A 23,032-nucleotide genomic window follows, 5' to 3' on the forward strand; every position below is an offset into this window, starting at 1 on the left:
CTCCTTTTTGGCAATTCGTCCTCAGTTACAGCTTTTACAGCTAGGATAATGAACAGAGGTAACTGAAAATGGTCTTATAAATTATGTGAAATAAAGATTTGAAGTAAATACTACAAAACCAGCTGTTTTCAGTTTCGGTCAACTAACTTTTATGATATGGTAAAAATGACCTCCTTTCCCGATTCAAAAATATGGTAACCCTACGATAACATACGCTACATTCGGGGTACTCAAATACAGCTGATTTACCTATACTTTCAGTACTATCGATTCAAATGGTTGTGTTTGTGTTTGTACCTAGGTCCGAAACAGCACTTCGTAAGCCACCCTGAAAAAACGTTGGTATTGGTTCCCCCAGAGGGGGGTATACCAAAGTCCACTCAAGTCACGAGTCAAGTCACATTGAATTTTCGAAATATGAGATGATGACTCGAAGTCATTACATTTTGCTGGCTGTGTGAAAGACAAATTAATTGGCCATTTATCTTGAATCAAATAATGAATATAAATTCAAATATACATGTAAAAAGACCGTCTATCGCTCACGAACACGTAGAACTGCAAATAAAATACGTGAGTAACTGTAAGCTACATGAGTACATGTCACAGTCTGTTATTATCAGCCAAAATAGACCATCGAATACGAAGCCTCAAGAAGTTGAAACAAATTGATATGGTACAATCAGAGGTGGTCAGTAACGAAGGACTTCTACTTTTTCGAAGTACTCAAGTAGTTTCCCCTCTACTTCTGGTACTTACACAAGTAGATCTGATTTTCGCTACTTCTACTTCGTAATGTTTTGTGATCTACTTACTTACTTTCCGCTATTTTCAGTTTGTCAAGTAGAAGTAGTTTAATCTTTCAATCAGGATGATAGCCTGAGGAATTTCGGGGCTGTTTTCACGGAGTATCAATATTTAGTTTTCATAAAAGTTGAGTAAAGACAAAAATTTTCGTCGTGCTTCGCGCTCAGTGGATACGGAGTAGCCAGTATGATTTCACGAAAGTATCGGTGAATATAATTTGGGTAGCGGGTTGGCGTGGTTCCGTTCCCACCGCATTGTCGCCCTTTGCCCATATGGAATATTTCACCACATATATATGGCTCATCAGTCATCATAACGTTTGAAACTTATGATTCGCAATCTAGCATTTACTTATCATATCGTATTCTAGCAGTCCATGGCGTGTCCTAATCTGAAAAATTGAACTCTGACTAGTTTTAGAGCTGTTTTAGCACACCACCTTTGAAACTTTCTGTCAATAGACATGAAATACATATTCCGCTTTTAGAAGTAGTATTTATATATTTCACTTTGAATTCCCAGTATCATACACTTTGAGCTCTAATTAATATCAGTTATTTTGTCTCGATAACATGCCATGTTGAAGTATAACAGCAAGTGCACATGTAGTAATGCCTTTAATACCCGGAAATAAAGCTACACAATATGGCATTTTCACGATCCACCATATTTTTTATTCACATTTACTAATCGCGCAAAGTGCTGACACCGTATCCTACACGACTTCTCCGTATTGCTCTTCGACTACACCACGGGCCTTATAATATGGGGAGGGCGCCATACCATGATATTTTTTAGAACGATTTCTAGTTCGATTAAACAGACGATTAGTATCGCATTTCCATATCAATACTATCATTTTCATCCCATGATGCGGAAGAATGCTTATGCTGTCGAAAATTGATTACCTCCTGGTACACATCAATATGAATAGAGCTCGGCACCTTTCACATTGCTCAATTTGCACCTTTTGACAATCCATGTGAACGAATTAGGATCGTTTTCACAACTACTTACTTACTTGAGTAGATTTAAAGTCAGTCAGTTCTACTTCTACTTCAAGTAGTTTTGGGTTGCTTATGGAAGAATTACTTCTACTCGTACTTGAGTAGATTTTTTCGTCACTACTTCTACTTCTACTTGAGTAGTTTTCTTGACTACTTTGACCACCATCTCTGGGTACAATAGGGTGGGGTGAAAATAAAAAATTTTGAATTTCAAAATAAGTATCTTGATATGTGGTGCCAAATAGTAAACAAATAAATTCTATCATAGTTTTGGGTTCGTACACCCTCTAGTGGTCGTGCACTTCCACCGAACGAGCCGAAAATCGCCAATTTCGCCATATCTTGATAACCGCTTACTCTAGAAAGCTAATTTTGGGCTTAAAAGATGAAGGAGCCACATGTTTCTATCTCACTTCCATAGAACTTACTCCTAAAAATGAACAGAAAAAAAGTTACAAGCAAATTAGGTACTGAAGCAGTGGGATGTCAAAAGCAACATACGCCATCAATTACAACTACTTTTCAAAACTTGCTCAAACAAATGAAGCCCCCTCCAAGTGTAAATAAGGCTCGGACATTAATAGTGACTTCTAAAACTGTACCTAAAATGGCGTTCATCGGTAGTGCGGCCACGCGATATCGACAAGTTTAAAACAGTGATGGTAAGAGATTTTTACCGACATGCTGTTGTGGGTTTGTATCACATGTATCACAAAGCTCCTGATTGAAAACACCAAAATTGGAAATCCACATTCAAAACACAAATATCAGTTCTATATTGGAAACAGAGAAAATTTGTAGTAGGCAGCACAAACATTACAATCATGTTTAGTTTTGAAAGATTTCATCTGCTTTCCAGACTTCAGTTTTTGTCTGACGAGGCCATCTCTACGTTTGAATCCTGAAACATGGGCAGATGCTTCAGTCACCACTGTCACATGTCTTTCCACTGCCTGGTTGTGGCAAGGATGACTGAGCCATAGAGGTGATGATCTTAGGTTTTCCAGCTCGAGATCTGACAAGTTCTTGATTGAAGGCGGCTGTTCAATATGTTTGATGTTTAAGTATAGATAACTAACCTACATAGGTTAGTTATCTATAGTTTAAGTTGACAATTTGATGGAAAGATGTAGCCTCGATGTTCATAATTGGAATTTGGTAGAATCTGATGCTGGTGTCAATGTTGCTGTTTTTAGGTTTGGTTTCATTTATATTTCATTTTTGGTTGGCCTTGCAAGTTCGCAATAAATTATCTGGGTAATTAATAATTTTATAGTATAACTAATTTCGAGAATTATCTCGCGGGCCACGGTGTTTATATAGCTCAGTGGTTGGCCGCGCCTGACCTACGTACAACGAAAATATTGTCAATGCACTATTACAGAACCAGATTTATTTAGGAGTGTTTTATCTAATATCAGTAGCTGGCTGGCTGATTATTTATTTATTTGCGTTGTATGCACAGAAACGGATTTGTAAAAACAAGGTATTACCCTGACTTACATACGGAAGTTATTAGGTCTGGAAGAGAAACTGTACCATATCCAAAATATAAAGTGATTACAAGGCTCTAGTATCGTTTATGCACGGAGATAGAGGATGAGCAATCAAAGGAAATATGGTTTTCAAGGTTTTGACATGACTGGTTCTACGCGGGCGCGAGGATCAGGTGCATACAGGATAGGCTCCAAACGTCGAATAAGCGTGAGTGTTGGTCATGATATCATTCTTTCTAAAAATAATATGATCACGGCTTACTTGAACACAGGAAGGGGAAGACGAGTATTTTTATGATGAAGATGATAACCACGATGATCGACAAAAGCGACGCGATATTGTCTCGGGATGCCCATTCCTTTCGGAAACAGAGAAGGAAGTACGTAGTTTTGGTCATTATTAACTTGCCATGACCAAGATCTGTATCGTGAACGGAACATACTGCTATCTTTGCAGATAGATTGTTCATTTCTTGCAGATCACTGTCACTTGGGTCTTGTGTAACTTCTATAATTTAATCTAGGTACTTATGCGAATAACGAACTGTCACTGAAGCATGAAGAGTAACCTATTTTGAATTTAACATTACTGAGAATAACAAGCCATAAAGGTTGCAGACCTTACTTAATGGCATCAAACAGACAGGGATTCCATTCCAGGCCTTATCACTAGACATTTGTTGTGTAATAATTTGTAGTTCCATGTTGGCATTATTCATCCTAACTGACTTTCTTCAAGTATTGAAGATCCCTAAAATACCATATCTGAATCATGGCCAGGCAAGTGTACATCTGACATGCGTTTTAGTATTGATCGTTGTGCCGTATATTCTTTCCGCCCCATTCCATTACTGTTAGATTTGAAACTACACAAATTCCTCATGTTGTAAAATATTCACCAATAGGATCTCATAAGAAAACAAGAAGAAGATGAAGAGGAAGAAGATCCACTTGACGCCTTCATGGCTGGAATAGAGAGCGAAGTCTGTTTGTGAATGATTTTTTTCCGATTGCCTGTCCGTTCTCTTATTTATTTTTTTACATAAAGGTGAAAAAACAAGACAAAAAGAATCCTTACGAGAAGCGAGACCCAAAGAAGGGTATAAGAGATGATTTGGAGAACTTAGATGATGAGGAGCAGTACTACAAATATATGGAAGAAAACCCCGATGCCGGTAAGATTCAAGTCTATCAATGTCAGATCATTTGTATAATGAGATTATTCCATTTTTTATGATCACAGGCAAACTTTTTCTTGACACGGACGACCCGGTTGAGTACGACGAAGATGGTAACCCGATTCCTGGGACTGAGAAAAACATGAAAATGATCGATCCTCTGCCCGTTATTTATCATTCCGAAATTGAGTATCCTTCCTTCGAAAAAAATTTCTATGTGGAACATGATGACATCAAAAAACTATCTTCCGAAGAGGTATCCACGCTGCGGAATAAACTCGGGATACAAGTCTCTGGGTTTACTCCGCCGAAGCCTGTGACGAGCTTTGCGCATTTTGGATTCGACGAAAAGTTATTGAAAATAATAAGGTGATTGTTTCAAATTTATGGTCGCTGATTTGATTACAGTAAAGTATAATATTGTGTATTGCCTTTATGTTTTGTATAGATACTTTAAAGAAGATACTGCCTTTTTCCTACTACAGTCATGCCGTACTCTTGTATGATTGCAATTATTGCTGCGGTGGTCGAAGTAATGACTTCTAGTGTAATTACCAGGGTTGTAACCAATTCACAAAGCTCCGAGTCACAAGTCAATCTCATTTTTATAGTTTTGACTCGAGTCAAGTCGATTCATTTTCAATTCACCACCGAGTCAAGTCCGAGTCATGATATTATGACTCGAGTCAGAGTCCAAGCCATTGTGTTAACTGCTCAGTTTCCAGTTGAAGTCTTGTTAAACCGTCTATTTGGTGATATCGATTGGTTCGCATTCAAAGTATACTAATTTCCTCACTTTTAGCAGTTTCTGGTCGCATTTTAAAGTACCAGTACTAATAGATGAAATACCATTAGTGTTGTTACATTACTATTCTTCGAAATTACAATGAAATGTCGGTCGCGGCCGTCTGAGTCTCGAGTCGTATGACTTGGTTCGAGTCTTACGCAAGGACTCGAGTTCAAGTCGAGTCAATGCACAGATTGACTCGAGTCGAGTCATTTCCGTATTTTGAGAAAATGAATCGAGTTAAGTCGAGCCTGGTAATTACCAAATTGTTTAAATTTAGTAGTATAAAAAACCTGCTTCAGTAAATGAGTTATTTGTTCTCAAAACCCCTGTTCTCAGGAAAATGGAATACACGTCACCGACGCCGATACAAGCACAAGGAACTCCCGGCGCTCTGATGGGAAGAGACGTAATCGGAATAGCCAAGACCGGTTCAGGAAAAACAGCCGCCTTCGTCTGGCCGATGTTAACGCATGTACTAGATCAGCCCGAATTGCAGGAGGGGGACGGGCCGATAGCGCTGATCATCGCCCCGACACGTGAACTGTGTCAGCAAATCCATTCAGAAGTCAGACGATTCGGGAAGGTGAGATAAGTCTCATTGTGTTCACGCAGATCCGATGACTGCGTTGTTGATTTCGATAGGGTTCTGCGCTTTGTACGTTCGGAAGTTAATTCGTGATATTTCCACAGATTTACGGGATACGATCAACCTCGTGTTACGGTGGGGGTAGTATGTGGGAGCAACAAAAATCGTTAGCAGAGGGGTCTGAGATAGTGGTGGCAACACCGGGAAGAATTATCGACCACGTGCAGAAAAACAACACAAACTTGAGACGAGTTACATATTTAGTGTTCGACGAAGCGGACAGGATGTTCGAAATGGGCTTCGAATATCAAGTAGGTATCCTGTCTGCACGGTAGCGATATTCAGATGTGTGAAACCTAATGTCATTGAAGGTGCGGTCGATTGCCAATCATGTGCGGCCGGACCGGCAAACTCTCTTGTTCAGTGCCACCTTCAAGAGACGGATCGAAAAATTGGCGAGAGATATTTTGAGCGATCCCGTCAGGGTGGTTCAAGGAGACGTCGGCGAAGCCAACAAGGATGTGACCCAGGTGAGATTCTGTGGTGGTATGAGTAGGCTGACTGTTGAACCTTTAAATTGATGCAGAGGGGTGGGTGCTGGTCAATGGTCATTGATAATACCTGGGCGCGATTAGTAGTGACGCTGTAAATATCTACTCGACAATTTGTAGTAGCGATTTCCAATACATTTCAATCATTACAGATCTGAAAATTACTTGAGTACAGTAAAATTGGATCGGGATGCAGTTGCATACTTTCACTACTCTTTCCCTAAGAAAATCTAATATGAAAACAAAGTAGTGCCAAGTGGATTAAATCTACTGAATGCTGAATCATGCAGCCCCAAAACTGATGCAGATGAGTTGACTGTAATCGGGACAGATTATTCTGCAGCAATGACCGATGAGCCTTGCCCTTGGTGAATGTGTCCACTGTTCATTTGACGTTAGCGAAAAATACTGTCCTTTCAAGTTACTATTTTAGGAAGTACTTTGTAAAAATGCAATGGAATACTACAAATAAGGACTTTAGAAACGGGAACTGTTCAACTTGTCTAGTACGGTAGCAGCAAGTTATTGCCGACATTAGTAATATGACGTACTTTTTTGTCAGATTGTAGATATATTACCCAAGCAAGAAGAGAAATGGAAATGGCTGCTGAGGTGGATAGTTCCCCTCACCAGTCAGGGCAGCTTGCTGATATTTGTTACGAAAAAGGTAATGCCTCGTGAAATCTCAAACCTTCGACGGTTGACACAGTAATTTGCAATCAGGCCAATTCGGAAGACCTTCACAAGAAAATGATGCAGGCCGGGTACGAGGCTTCCCTTTTGCACGGCGATATGAATCAATTCGACAGGAACAAGGTTATAGGGGAATTTAAAAAGCAACAGGCAAGTACATTTTTGATCGGTTTATTTCGATCATGTCACTCGAAACAGGTAAATCCAATAGTATGCTATTCGTTTCCAGGTATCCACAATGATCGCTACAGATGTGGCAGCTCGCGGCCTCGACATTCCATCGATTAAGAATGTAATCAACTACGACGTAGCCAGGGATATTGACACACACACGCATCGTATAGGAAGGTACTGTACTGCAGTCAAGTCGAAACGGTTACCAGTGAATTTGGCAGTAGAAATGTAATTATTACTAATAAAGGAACACGTCAACATTGTACAACTAAATTCGAAAATGAATGTTTCCTTGAATTGTGATATTTCGGCACCTGGTGAATTCGGCAATCTAAACTTGGTGTTTAATAACGTGGTTGATTAAGGTTAAGGTATATTAGGATTAGGGGTCGTCGAGTCCCTAATTCAACATGCCAAATTCACTGGTAACGGGCCAAATAATGTTGATTTTACCACGTGAACAAATCTCAGGACCGGGCGTGCGGGCGAAAAGGGGACGGCGTACACGCTCATGACGCACCAGGACATCGGTTTCGCCGGTGACTTAGTGAGGAATCTGGAGGGTGCGAACCAGGAAGTGCCGGAACCGCTGATGCGTCTGGCGCTGCAGAATTCGAGGTTCAGGAAATCCCGGTATCAACACGGAAAAGGCAAGGGTTTTGTCGGGAAAGAAAGGCCTGGGTTGGGATCCGGGGGTTCTAAAAGGTACGCATTTCGGCTTGCGGCAAGTTACCAGGTTGAATTTTTCATAGATGAGAAATAGCCTATTTGCACTGCTGCATATTATGACCAAACTGCTTTAGCTGTGTTGCCATTCAGTAGTTTTAGAATGAGATATTTAACAATGAGGTCATGATATACTGTATATCAGCGCACTTCAACCTTTTTCGTTGTGGTACACCCTTTTAACGTTGACTCGAAACTCGTACACCCCTGATCACGTAACATGCTGATTCCGTACAGTCAGCATAATCCAGAGGTGTTGACCTTTTTGCTATTCACGGCTTTATTTCGATTACATGTATAGCATACGGGCCGCATTCCGCCGAGAGTTGTCTTGGTCCATCTGGACCTCATATACTCATGTCCAATTAGCTACTGGGAACTTCACACAGCCGTGTGGTGTTTTGTGCCATCACTGCGTTTTTGAGATATACCCTGCGTATAAAAGTTTCTGATTGTAGAAGCAGAACACTCCCGTAAGGTTACTATATATGCACCAAAATAGCAAGTATCAGTGGAAGGAAAAGTTGTCTGGATTCCTTGTCTGCTCGCGGAGTGCGTGAAAAAATTTTCCACCTAGAAAATTAATTTTGTCGACAATGTTGGTTGTTTCATATAATAAATGTCAAAAAGATGTGGGAACCAGCTCGTTGATTCAATTGCATATTGACAGCCGCCGATGCTTTAATTTAATTATGTGTAGACTTTAGAGGGCCGCATAGTTACTGTTGGTTGGCCACGTCTGGCCTGTTGCAATGCGAATGAGCAAGGCTTCAACGTATTATTGGAAATGATGAATACCAATTAGGACTTGACGTTACCTGACTACCATCTAACACAGTGGTTCTCAAACTCGACGCCCCCCTTGAGACTCCCTGGCTAAGCCCTTACAATTATTATACTGTGCTATTTATAAGGATCTCGCAGGAAGTAACAATTCAAATGTCTGTGCATTCGTGCTGTTTTCTTCGACAATCATTATATACAAATATGGTAAGCCGAACACAGTCAACTTCACCATGCTCTATGTTCTACCCCAAAAGGAATCAATAAGTCAAAAACCAACTGTGAAATTATGAGAAACATTTGCCTACGACATCACAAAAGGAATGCCATATACATACAAGCTGCGTACAGCTGATATGAACATTGTACGATATTGCACTCTCGGTTCACATGTTCTGAAGCTTAAACTTGTTGTGATAGCTAGCCATTGGTCCATTTCAATGCGGATCTGGTACACCCCAGTACACCCCCTCTCTGAGTGGTACACCCTTATGAAATTTTGGTACACCCTGGGGTGTACGAAACACCCGGTTGAAGAGCCCTGCTCTATATGCCTTTTATCAACAAGCAATTTCTGTTAGTTAGAATACATGTGTTGGAATACATTTTCGCGACGTCATGTTCGAACTGCAAATAGAAGATTCATGGAATGTCACACATCAATTCTTAGCCTATTACTTTGCTGTTGCACGTTTTCGACGTAATCAAGCAATCACAGTGGCAACTATCTAAAATCCATTCTTAAGGGTTTGAACATGGTGACTTTCTGAGGGTAATGACTGCTGCAAAAAAGTGTTCCCAACATTTTTTGCTCAATTTGAGATTGGATCATATTTGGAGAGCAGAGTCCCTTTAATATACGCAGTTACGCACTGATCAAATGAATCTTGTGAAATGTTGCATCGTTGACGATATTCACTCTTTCAGCTCGGGCTCGTCAATGACTACGGCGGCGTTCAGAGCGTCCACCAAAGGCGGTGTACTAGGAGGCAGAGCCGCGTCTATGAAAGACTATTTTCAAAGTCAATATAAAAGCAGTTTTGTTAAGAGCACCGAGGAGGCCACTTCCTGGGAACCACACGGTTTCAAAGCACCGTTAGGCGATGGCGCCGGGTCCGGCCAGAGACGGAAGAAAAAGAGTCGATGGGACGCATGATCGCGTTAATATGCTCATATTTTCATGAGCAGTCATGAATTGCACAGCTACGGCAGTACGAAAGCAAAAGGAAACCTCTCTACCTTGAGAAATGCGCGTATTTCATCTGAGGTGGAGTGTGTCTCACGACATGACCAACGGACGAGTTTTTTTTATGCAAATGTATAATTTGACTTACGAATACTCGTCGTAACCTACGCCCATTACATGATTAAACATCTGTTTGTTTGGAATATCCGCTTCGTCAGATAAAAGAAATCTCCACGAATAGCCTTCGACTTTAGAATAATTGTGCTGGGTTTGTACGCCTCCGAGGGTGGTGGCCGAAACGTTCTCTCCACCGAATAAATGGTGAGTTATCAATGTAATACGACCGCTTGATGGCGTGAATAAAACTTTCTTTACGATCCTCCCGAAAGCAAAGTATCCGGCTGCCGTGAAAGCTATGGCGAGACCAAGGGCGGCAGGAATCAATATGAATCCGGCCTTCCCAGTGTATAAGTTGACTTGAATATTGGGATTTACTTCAGATTCAAATTCGTCTTTCGTGCGGACAGCGTGTATTGCTTCAGCTCCCGCAATCAAAGCTACCAATTGCATTCCGATACCGATCCGGCCGTATCGCAGCATCTTCTTATTGGAATTCGCCTCGTCGTATATCACCATTCCTTTTTCTTTACTCGGCTCGCTTTGAAACGATCGATGTTGCGACTTTGGCTGGTTTAGTCTCGTATTTTTCACATGGTGGTCGACGTGCCTAAAACAACTGCGCGTCTGCGATAGTTTTATGCGATTCTTTGCCCGACACATCAGAGAACTCAGCATATTTACTCTAATCTGCTAAAGAGGTAATAACAGTACAACACACTTAATAACAAGGAACATGTGAAGAAGTAGTAAAAGACGTTGAATTTTGACAGCTTCAATCAGATGTCTTAAAATGGATTTCAGACTCAACTATATAGCAATGGGTTTGCAGCAGATAACGAGGTCATGTTAATCATCAAAATCAACGGATAGTGCAGTTCAAATAGCTTGTTTCGATACAATGCTTCAACATGCAGTTAGTAATGTATGGCAAACTGTTGCGTACTGACATTGGGATAAAAACCACAAAGGTTTTTCATCCACGGAATAAAGACATGTTATTTACATGTCCACGCTAGCATAATTACAGACCAGAGTGGAATTGGTGGCGATGTCACGCAGAACTTTCTATTCGATTACTTTATTATTCTATGCAGAAAAGCTCTCATCACGCAGGATATATTTTAAAAAATGAACCGAGATTCCATAGGGCAGTGGTTCCCAACCTTTTTCATCTCGTGCCTCCCTTAGCCGAAATTTTAGCCAAAATTCCTCCCTTAGGATAAATCTGCCCGATGATTGAAAATGGTCATTTTTACCGCGCAAACACCTGTTGACTGAGAGAATAAGACGCGCGGTACCGCGCGTTTTTTCTAGCAGTGCTGTAATAACACTTTGTATACCTCCAAAAACCATGGTCTTGGTCCCAATCACAAAAATTCAGGAAGGCTTGACTCAACAGACCCCCACACTTTCATTTGTGTTTTCGGCTTACCATGCCCGAATCGCAAATACAACTGCTGTGAAAAATCAGTATCCATAAATTTACTGTTCTCGTGATTTTTTTCTCAAAGTTTGCTTATGCATTTGGCCAACAATAGTGGTACTTTCATAAATAGCAGGGTTGACCAGACTCGAGTTTGACTCGTGTCATCATTTTCTGATAACTCGACTTGACTCAGTCAATTTCTCAAAATATGGAAACGACTCGAGACAATCTGGGTATTGACTCGAGTTCGACTCAGCCATATGACTCAAGACTATAAAACGGCCAAGACCGACATTTCATTGTAATTTCGAAGAACAGTAAAGTGTTGGAATTTCGTCTATTGATCCTGGTACTTGACAACGCGACAAGAAACTGCTCAAAGTGAGGAGAATTAGTATATCATAAATCCAAATCATTCAATATCACCAAACAGTGTTGACTTGAGGATGACTTGGACTCGTACTCGAGTCATAATACTATGACTCGGACTCTACCGTCTGCTCGGACTTGACTCAATGATGAATTGAAAATTACTCGACTTGATTCGAGTCAAAACTGTGGAAGTGAAATTGACTTGTGACTCGGAGCATCGTGACTGGGTTAGCCTTGATATATAACATACGCGTGATCAGATTCCCTGCTGGAGTTCATGGAAATTTAGGACACCCATTACGTTTCGGCAACATTGCACCAAGTTTACCATGTCTTTTTTCGATCGGGTAGCTGTTCACTAAAAATAAAGCAAGGCTAGCGAACTCTTTGACTTGAATCGATGACGTTGGAATATTTAGTCACTGTCTGAAAATGTTGACTTGAAAATATAAGATAAATACTTTCACTAGAGGCCTTGTTGTGATAGATTCGGCACGACATTTATTCGCTTAGGATATATTTGATTGAGAGGCCGTCGCTGGCCTACAAAATTGTCTTGCGAACTGCAGCACATCTGAACTAGTTTAAAAAAGGAGGGGGGGGGGGGTTTGTATGTGAAAAAGAGATTTCAAATAGCATTTGAAGATATACTTTCAGGAAACAAAAAACAGCCATAAAGGAGCATACGCTGAGATATAACTGATTGACTACATGACAGTTCGAACATGAACAATTTGGGAAATCCGTTACAATTCTAAAGTGGAATTCCTCCCTAAAAATTGCAAAATTCCCCCCAAGGGGGGAATTCCTCCCCGGTTGGGAACCACTGCCATAGGGGATTAAAGATAGGTCTGAAAAATAATCTTCTCAGCCTGTTATCTGCTTACTCCCAGCCCTTGATTATACTACTTCCATATCTGAGTTGGAAAAGCATGCCAAGAAGATCAACTTCCCAGTTGGCTGTCACGAATGCGTTAATAAATAACGATTTCATATATAATCTGAATTCGAAAATACACAAATCAGCTTTGTTCTTCACGCTTTCTTTTTCGATGACGAACAATCATTTCTGATGCCCTTATTTTATGACTGTCACCAGATTCCCATTTGATTTGGTTATGTAATGACTGCTGCCCTAGTAAAAATAACTTCCGTTCCACTTCGTCCAGCTTTTCTTTGTGCTGCATGCAGTCTGCCTTCATGGAATTTGTCGACCAGTCCATTATTTTGCGGAATCTGTCCGAAAACGTTTGTACAAGACTTCGTGCTATGAATATACTCTCATTGGAGTCGAAAACAAGCAACTGCTGGCCCATTGCGTAGTAATACGGGCCCAACTTCCGCAAATCAACAACAGTTGCATCAGCTTTTAGTATCTGTCTATAAACCTCTCTATAAGGTTTTGTGATTTCTACGTTCGCGAATCTTCGGCCGGGGTGTGCCGCCAATACCGTCGCCAGCCAAAGAGGTAGATCCATCTTTGTTCCTTCCGATATATCCCTTTTTCCACATGCTACGTCTAAATATCCCAGACCGTGCACCGAGTTTTGAAACTGGCAAGATATTTTCTCGCTTGACATTAGTATGTCATCAATGCTGAAGTAATTTTGTCTTTGAGTTCCACTGGCAGGAGCACAATCCATATTGTTACGAACGTAACCGCGCGCAATATTAACGAAACTGGTAGCAAAGCAAAACGAAACGCCGAAGCTTGATGAAGAAATTCGAAATCTTTAAATGCCCGTCAAATCGTAACTGAAGCGAAGCGTATGATCGCTCGGCTGTGTCATTAAAATAGGCCTTCCCAATCATTGCGACCAGAAACTGTTAAAAGTGAGGAAAATTAGTATATTATAAACGCGAACCATTCGATATAACCAAACAGAATTATAAGAGTGGGTTTAAAAAGACTTTAACTGGAAACTGAGCAGTCAACACAATGACTCGGCCTCGAGTCATAATACCATGACTCGGACTCGAACCTCTGCTCGATGGTGAAGTGAAAATGACTGTAGTCAAAACCATAAAAGTGAGAATGACTTGTGACTCGGAGCTTTGTGACTTGGTTACAACCCTGCGGCTCACCTAGAAACCAATTCACCGATGGTAACGAATCCAATAAACATTCACATATTACCAGCTTTACATAGGAGACTACCTATCTGTGCATTACATCACGTTGTATGCCTTGTGCTGATAGAAATACCATCGCTGACGATTGATTGAAGCAACAGAACTACACTACGAAGACCGACCCACCTACCAACACCACGTAATACCTAACAACCTCAATTTCCACTCACCTCTGTGCAAGATGCTTCTACAAATCTCATCAAGCTAATTAATCAAAGTACCAAGAATAAGCCATCATTAATATCTTATGTCGTACCTAAATGGCAGATATTTATTCAACCGGCAACAACGGGGACTAGGCACAGTATGGATGATTATCAAGTCATTATAATCTCAATGATGATACTGCTTTCATATATTTCGTGATAATTCTTCATCATTCGTCTTCAAGCTTCCCTTCCACGATCAGTTGGAATGAGAATGGCTCGAACTGGTAACCCTCGCCACTGTAAAACTTGTCCTGGAATTCCACCCAGTGAAGACGCAGAGCATGAAGAAATGCAGAAAGGCCCTCCATGCCAAGAAGAATTCCAACGGTCAATGTAGCAAAACCCCTGAAGAAAATATAATTTGTTAATTATACCACCACACAAATCTAGATAGCACATCAGTGCGCTGGTCAGAAATTTCTCATGATTGGCTGCATGGTCAGTTGATCACGGTTAATGTTATGGTCAACTTTACTAGATAGTCGAACTGCTGATGTATCCACAACACAATATATCAATGCAGGATACAGAATGTCTGAAGAATTCTGATTATATTGATGATGACCACTGGCCAGCCAATTTCCCCATACCAGTCCTAAATATATACAGCAGGGGTCAAACTACTTGAGGCTTTGTCAAGTGGAAGTAGTGACTCTCAAGACAAGCATAAAGTAAAATAGACAACATTACTAGACCAAAAATGAAACATGCGATATTGTGTGCGATCTAAACAGGCTATATAGTAGGCTTACCCTGTCACATATCTGCGAACCCACTAGTCCTACCGATTGAAGATTAAATGAAGCATTACCAAAAGATGAAGAAATTCAAGAAGGCACCGATGATTCCAGGCCACGACAGTCCCATATGCATCACCATGGTCCACAGGACCTCGGAAAGTTCTGTGACAGAAATATTGAATCAACATCCGCCAGCCGGCTGGCTATCAGTATGTAGCGAAAGGCTTACCGGAATGAGCCAAGCTCAACGCCCACAATCGCAGGTAGGACGCCGTGTGAGATATGCAACTCAAGCAATACTCGATAGTCTCGATCATCTGATGTATCATAATCTCCATCATGTCGAACTGCAAATCATTCGCACGATAGATATAAATCGAGTGCTAACTAGAAGTATGATATAGTAGGGCATACCGGTTCCTCATCATCGTCCTGCGGGAAAGTGGTACTCTCTCCAACCGCGCCGTAAGACGGTTGTAGCTCGTTGACTATAATCGGAGCGTTCTCACTCTCATCGATTCCATCCTCAATGGAAGATGGAGCCTGCAAAAGATGGGTTGCTTTCACAATCTTCACGGTAACATGCATGCTTTTATGAGGCGGACAAATGCAACGAAGCAGAATTGGACAACTAGAAAATTAGACTAGAATTACCGCTAAAGAGTTATTTCCAAATTAGATTAGGATTAGAATTACTGAATCCGTGAAAATTCGGACATTGAATCAAGCTCCATTAATATCAAATAGTTCATTCTTATGAGTATGAGAAAAGTCAATGTCTGTACAGCAAGCTTGGCTCGTTTCACACTATACAGTTCTGTAGCATTTACTGGGAAACCGGAAACTAGAATTTAGATTAGAGCATAGAAATATTTCACAATTTAGATTAGAATTAGAATAAGAGCAAAGAAACATTTCACAAAATAGATTAGCGGCACTTCGCTTTAATTAGTTCAATTAGACATCTAGAGTTATCTAGTTCTCCAAGTCTGTCACGAAGCACAACATTTGTTTCAGATTATGGAAAACCAAAATTCCGTGGAAAATTTGATCAATTACTGTAACACAAAATATTGTTGCTGCATTTCCTGGAAAACATTCAGTGTTCATCTGACGAAGCCAGTAGTGCTGAGTCCTGACTGAACGATCACTAAGATGATACAACAACCGATCGTGTCTTACCCTCACTATTCGTCTTTTGTGTCTCTGATATATTACACATGGTTTCACAAGGAGCATCCAGGGCACACAAATGGCTGCGACTCCGACCAGAATTATCTGTACCGTTTGCTGACCGTCGTAGAGCAGAGTGTGTGCAGCGCGTGTCGGCGTAGTGAACATGAACATGTTGATAAGTCCAATCAGAAGGCTTGGCGCTTCCTGAAATAAAGAATTTAATAAATCCATGTAACAATCACAACAATAGTTATCAATGGATATATCAAAACCTCAATTACCTTCGACTCAGCAGCAGTCCAGGCAATCCACTTATAGATGATCATGAAGACCAAATATCCAAATATGGAAAGAATGAAAAGCATCTGAGGCACAAATATGGTCCCTATGTTCAAATACTTTTTGAAGTGCCTGAAATTAAACATGTTGTATTGTATTGCATTATATATTTCACAGGCATATTCTACATAGATAATTTAGCATTTGATAGTAAGATAATATCAGCCATATATTTCTAATTCACACTCTAGTACAGTGTAAGGATCATTGCTAACACAATCGCCACCTGATAGTTATCTTGATAAAAGATTTTGATTAAAAAACAGCATTATGTAATGTTTTATGCTGAGTACATTGTAAAATACTCGCGATGCATTTGATATCAACAATTTGCTCGGAATTTCAGCCCTATTAGAAGACCAGTAGTTTTATTATACTGCGGCCACATTCGTTAGGCAGAAATACAATATTGCATGTGACATAAGCAAAACGGTATGTCATCATGTTTCAAGGACCGGAAACACAGTTGCTAAAACCGCACTCGATTACATCTCAGCAGAATGAATCATAAATCACAGGAAAATATGTACATACAGATAGTCAACTACCGGTACTCACACGTAGTTAAACAAGCTGAGCACGATTCCAAACACCATGTGAGTGATGCCGATGATAACGGACCCTTTCATCTTGTAGGAGTTTAGGAAAGTGATCTTGTTGTTGGCGAATTGCCAAACCTGAAACGGGGTTGATCTTTTCTGATAAATGTCAGCTGAAATACGACTAGCGGTCCACATATTTGAGAGAATTGAGCAATCGTGTTCCTAGAAACATCAACTTTGGCCATTGCAGCGACACAAGAGATGTTTACGTTCAAGGAAATTACTTTCCGGACAGGTATTTTGATAAAAGCTGGCTATGGGTTCGGTATTAACCTAAGATCTTTTACCATTAAATATCAACTAACCCTCAACAAACCGCCAAGACTTTTACCGTTAAAGTGAACTGTTTACTGCTGTTGATTTTTGTCACTACACTTCATCCAGAGCACATAATCCCAACTAAAACACTGAAATTCATTGCTGCTGGTATGTCGCTGAATTGACGTTGAAATGGTTACCAGCGAATTTGGCATGTAGAATTCGTCACTTTGTGAATTTGGCATTAGAAATGCAATAACTGTACCTATTACTATGATTATTATTATGAAAACAATGCATTAATAAATTCAAAAATGATCGTTTTGCTGAGTATGAGCATGAATTGTGATATACTGCACTTGGTAAATTCGGGACTCAGCAGTTTGTATGTATGTTTCAATGTATTTAGGTTAGAGCTTACGATTAGGTCAGGGCTACGATTAGGGGCATGAAGAGCCTAATTCACTTGCAGTCATTTTAAAACACCGCTATAAATACCACCATTGAGCCGATCACAAAAATGAACCTACTGGATCGATTCCATAATAATATGGCGTGCTGGTGACGTTCGGGTAATCTTCTCCGTGCGATCCTCTCATCACTCCTGGCCGCGCCGGATCCAAAGTCAAAAACTTGACGTTCGGATTAGTGAGTTCGTCGGTACTAGAAACATTCGACGATATACCAAGAAGAAATAAAAGACAACAAGCAAGAAGTTACTAGTTCATCGCCGAAACATTCCAAGAGCTACCGAATAAGTTCAAAGACCTCGAGAAGCATTCGTTGTATAACAGTCCCGTGTAAATCGAGAATAGCCCCATGAAAAACATGATGTACCGTCCGCCATATAACATCACCCAGAACTGTGAGAGAAAGATGCGTCGCAAAGATTTCCTCGAAAATGTAAATCAAACGACTAACGCACCTCGCTGTTGGAAAACTTCTCCAGACGTTTCTCATAGATCACCATCCACAAGGCAAACAGGAACATGATCAGCCCGTGACCCATATCTCCGAACATGACAGCGAACAGAAACGGGAAGGTAATGATGGTGAATGGAGCTGCAATTGAAATTGGATATCTTCAGGATGAAGCTCGGTTCAGAACCATATTATTAGCAGAGGCCGTCAGTAACGAAGTAGTACTACCCTTTTTAGTACTCAAGGAGCTTTTGCTTACTCGCAATGAAGTGGTTACGATTTTTTACTAATGCTACGGCTAGAATACTCGCTTCTTCACTTAATGTACTTGTTAATCACTACGACTACTAGTACTCCAGTAGAAATTTACAATGTTACTTTTACTTCTACTTGAGTACCGACGATGGCCTATTTGACGATCCCTGATTATTACAGATCTCCTTCTCCGTAGAAATATCGGTAAAGGTTGCATTTGTTGAGAAGTAATTGTGATATGTAATATTGTAAATTGGAACGCAGTCATCTGCGGTTACCTACAAAAAGTACACGAGCCATCGATCGAATCTGAATTTTGAAACTAAACTACAACCCGTACATTTTCTACTTCCGCTTGTAGCACTTCCACATGTCCTGGAAATCGTCACCGCCACTTGTAACTGAGTAGAAATGTTCTGAATTAGTTCTACTTCTAGTTGGGCTTCGATCATCTCTAATTGTCTCTACCGCAACTGTTACAATTGAGAGGGTTTTCATTACTGTCAGACCAGGTGAAAACGCCAAAAAGTTGAGTTTCCTGGACAACGGTATACGCCGATTGTGATGAAAGTACCAGTTTCGTTCTCATACGGAGTTTGATTGTAAACAAACGAGTTTTTCAGTGATACATTTTGAAAATTACTTCCACTAGCTTCCACTAAAAATTTCCAGTCGAAACGTGTCATATTTTTATGTCAGCATAAAATATTGGCTCAAAACACGATATCAACAGGTTCGACACATTACTCCAGTGAATTCAAGGTAAGCGGCTAAGCACATAGGTCAAGAACTAAAACGCCCGCCATCTCACTAGGTGATCTAAATCTTGTAGCACTCACCCGGATTGACCTCTCTGTAATCAGCTATACCGTACGCGTCCACCATCCCTTGAAAGGCACTCGAAATTTTAGAAGTCTTGTTATAAGTGGGCGGTTCATCTTTAGTGTACACGACTTGTAATATCGAAGGCACGGCTGAACCGCTCAGCTCCTGAAAGCAGAGACAAACATAACGGCGACAGTACAACACGCAACCGCAAAAGCGCGCTTACTTCGCCCTTCCTCAAAGCGGCTTGAATATCGTCCAAATTGCTAGTCGGGCACCAGCACTCGGCGATCAGACACTTCTGATTGATGGTGAACAGATTCAGAGTGTGATAGATCGCTTTTATCTTGCGTACCTGACAAAAAATGAATTTGTCTCAAGGTATTTTTGCAGCAAATGAGCAACGATCATTTACGCTAAGCAAGTAACGATTGTGCACACATAATGAGTTACATTCATGGTAACGATTTTCTGAAGATAACAATAGCTCTCCGTGTCAATACCTTAGTGCGTGGATAAGAAGCTATGCAGGATAAAGGAAGATATCAGAATGGCTTGTTAACAAATGTCTCGATGCTGCATACATGGCGACATGACTGACAAATAAGAGAATGTAACGTCCTACATCAAAATTTTCCATCATATCTTTGCGATGATTTCACCAATATAAATAATGCAAATCCACCTAAAATCTAAATTCTGTTTAGCAGAATTTGAAAGGTAGAAAGTAAGTACGGCTAGTTAATCAGTGAAAGTATATGGAGTGTCTCAAGTACGACTGAAAATGTGGGTGTTGTCTGTTACTGATCAAATCCAGCGCCACAACAGCAGAGATGTGATACCTCATCATAAAAACCAAACACAAGACTTACTTTAATATTCCAAATTCTCAGATGTTGGGCGACCCTTTCAAGAACCTGCGCTCTGTGATCATCGGTCTCTTTCAGAACCTTAAAAAAGGAAATAAGTTGAGGGTGTACCAGGAAATAAGCTGAAAGCGCATCCGCACAGCTGTTTCAAGAGTTTGCAGTTAACGCCAACAATCTAGTGATAGAGCAAACATTTGAAATCAACAAACTGCAGAATACAGTCATATGGTCTGTGAAAGTCATATGACTTGCGATTCAAAGGAAATGGAACCGACAACACAATTTGTCAATACAGCACGAACTGAATGATAGGTGCACACGTTGAAAGCTAAATATCAATATTGATTGTACTCAACGTAGGCCACCAAAAATGCTATTCCCGAGCCGGCATTTTAGGCACACAACCTGTTTAACAGTTTTATGAGGACATACAGCATACTGTTAGCACATTAAGTATCAAATTTCCGAAAGACATTTCCTGGTATATGACTCAATATATTGGCAGGGAATGCGATTTCCATACATAGTAACCGCCACACAATAGGCTTACATGCTTCATGTCCGCGATTCTTCGAGATATTCCCTCACACGTCGATAGCCGTTCAGAAGCCCTTTCGGGACAAGGATAGATAACCGCTCTCAGGCTGGTAAAAGAGGAATTTGGGAACATTCGTGTTTTGTTTGTTCATTTGAACAAATCGAGTAATTATGACATCATCAATCGACCAACCTTTCCCCAATCTTCTTCACCCTGCCCTTCAATCTGTCGCCTTGGAAGAACACGATGAAGACACACTTGTCAACCTCTTCTCCCTGGAATAGGATTTTTTCAGTAAAATTCTTTCAACTAAGAACGAAACTGAACAACTGTCAAATTTACAGTGTATGGGTCCTCGAAAGGCTCGGGTATGTCGGTGTAGCGCATGAAGACATTTCCCCTGCAGGCACGCCACAGAATTCTTTCAAATCCATACACTTTGCTACGCGGTATCACTCCAGTGATAAACCTTAAAAATTAACAGAAATACATTTGATGAAACCATAAACTTTCAAACTGCATCTTCAACTTTTAGTACTGGGATAACAAGTGAAACTTCTGAGGAGCAAATGACTAAATTTCGCAAAGCAATGAGAAAGCTAAATTGCATAACTTTCAAGACCATAAACGTAATCGGTTTTTAATTTTATAGAAAGGGTTAGTCTCGAAAAAACTTGGATGTAATGCTTGTACAGGTTAAGCTTAAATCACCGGATATACTACTGTGCAAGCGTCTTACAGTGTGAACAGAAAACACACAAACAAATGTGTAACCTGATTCATCAATATTCTGCATTGCGTACTCGGACTGCCTTCCTAATGTGCAAACAGTATTTGTCAGTGAACCAATACACAGATATCAAGTTCGCGCAGTACGGTAATTGACAAAGCAGCAGTTAAAAATGGTTGCACCCGATGCTTCACGATACCACATACAACTATTTGTATAGATCAAAGGAGTAGGCAAGTTTTTAGTTCGAGGGTCGCATCGCATTCAACATCTGAATACTTTTTTTAATTTATCAATATTCTTCAACAATTCTCCAGGGTTCCATGGACCGCACAAGAAGTTGTCGCGTGCCGAATGCGTATGGCACGCTGGCATTAGTGTCACCACTTCCAGTATAGATTGAAGAATATTGGAATAGCATCGGTAACATAGCTTTCTCCAGGTTGCCTAGTTATGTGTTCAGTTGTTTATCAACCTAAATCCTTACGAAGCTAATCTATCCACGAACACATTGCAAACAGTTTGGAAAACCAACAATAAACCGAAAATTGCCAAACCGACAAAACTATTACCCGAGATTCAAAGTCTGATTCAAGCCTTCTTCGTCACGTATTTGCCGGCGGTCAACTTCTTCAAAGAAGTAGCTGGCCTGACGTAGCACGTGCTTCATCTCAATCAATTCCAGATAAGATCTCTTGATTGCTTCTTGGTTGGTGTTGACTTCTTTCATTTCGTTCTCCAGTTTTTCCAGCTCATCCTGCGGTTTGAAAAGATAAAAGTTTGTGAGCTATTGGAGCAGCTATACAACATGTAATAATTTTACAATAATAACTCTCATTGTGTTGGGCGGCAAATGGGACACGTGGCTCTGTGATTGAGCTGTGTCTGGATTAATCTAGCTGGCCCGCGCCTTATGATATTCCAGTTGTTATGATTTAATTTGCAAGTTTACGGCATAAGGCTTGGAAACTACAGCCCGTCGAAGAAAGTCAAAAAATTGAAACTATACCTCAAGCTCTGTCATCTCTTTCGGCAAAGGGGCAGGAGGATTTTCACCATCATCCACAATCGGTATATTGTCCTTCAGGAACTCCCGTTCCAAAAACCCTGATAAAATCAAAAAAGATTGATTATGAAGCATCAAAGGCATGAGACGGAGATCTCTTTCACTGACGTATTTTCCTTTCCATTTCATCGCATCTTCTAACTTCGTTGACAAATCTCCGCTGGAAAGCATTGACATCGGGATTCAACTGAACAGAAGACGCGTACAACGATTATTAAGTACAAATGCACTGACAATAATAACAGTCATATAATAAAAACTAACGTCTCGGAATTGAACTAGACCCAGTTCTCCAAGCTCACTGATGCATGAATATGCGGTTTCACTCTGCAGATAGAGCTGTGCCAAGCACATTTTCTCACTCCGGAACAGACTTCCCATGTTTCAAGTTGTGCGACTCGGCACTGGTTTGAAATATGAGCCACTGCCAAATCTGTCACTTAAAAATTTCTGCAAAATCACACATGAAACTTTAG

The 23,032-nt window shown here is 40.5% G+C and overlaps 3 protein-coding genes across 3 annotated transcripts; 1 reads left to right on the forward strand and 2 right to left on the reverse strand.

Annotated features, from left to right (window-relative positions):
* The first annotated feature begins 3,239 nt into the window (after positions 1–3,239).
* Positions 3,240–10,215, forward strand: LOC145449402 (ATP-dependent RNA helicase DDX42-like). Its single transcript, XM_080327752.1, has 13 exons — positions 3,240–3,518; positions 3,583–3,690; positions 4,216–4,293; positions 4,359–4,485; positions 4,554–4,857; positions 5,615–5,861; positions 5,969–6,175; positions 6,236–6,394; positions 6,978–7,082; positions 7,139–7,258; positions 7,338–7,456; positions 7,754–7,987; positions 9,719–10,215. The coding sequence occupies exons 1-13, from the start codon at positions 3,414–3,416 to the stop codon at positions 9,945–9,947; spliced, it is 2,142 nt and encodes a 713-aa protein (XP_080183878.1). The 5' UTR covers positions 3,240–3,413; the 3' UTR covers positions 9,948–10,215.
* Positions 10,216–12,730: 2,515 nt separating this feature from the next.
* LOC145449403 (DNA replication complex GINS protein PSF3-like) lies at positions 12,731–14,126 on the reverse strand. Its single transcript, XM_080327754.1, has one exon. It carries the CDS (start codon positions 13,536–13,538, stop codon positions 12,918–12,920), a length of 621 nt encoding a protein of 206 aa, XP_080183880.1. The 5' UTR covers positions 13,539–14,126; the 3' UTR covers positions 12,731–12,917.
* Positions 14,127–14,265: 139 nt separating this feature from the next.
* LOC145449401 (V-type proton ATPase 116 kDa subunit a 1-like) lies at positions 14,266–23,032 on the reverse strand. The gene is made up of 20 exons (XM_080327751.1): positions 22,821–23,032; positions 22,665–22,743; positions 22,500–22,597; positions 22,063–22,247; positions 21,103–21,229; positions 20,953–21,035; positions 20,773–20,866; positions 20,226–20,303; positions 19,580–19,708; positions 19,368–19,518; positions 18,278–18,414; positions 18,073–18,215; positions 17,883–18,015; positions 17,051–17,169; positions 16,435–16,564; positions 16,160–16,357; positions 15,392–15,520; positions 15,207–15,324; positions 15,049–15,139; positions 14,266–14,582 (listed from the first exon to the last, which is right to left on the reverse strand). Exons 1-20 carry the CDS (start codon positions 22,935–22,937, stop codon positions 14,405–14,407), a joined length of 2,517 nt encoding a protein of 838 aa, XP_080183877.1. The 5' UTR covers positions 22,938–23,032; the 3' UTR covers positions 14,266–14,404.

The sequence above is a fragment of the Botryllus schlosseri genome, chromosome 11, assembly GCF_051294905.1.
Source record: "Botryllus schlosseri isolate E-star chromosome 11, Bs_hap1, whole genome shotgun sequence".
Taxonomy (NCBI): Eukaryota; Metazoa; Chordata; class Ascidiacea; order Stolidobranchia; family Styelidae; genus Botryllus; species Botryllus schlosseri.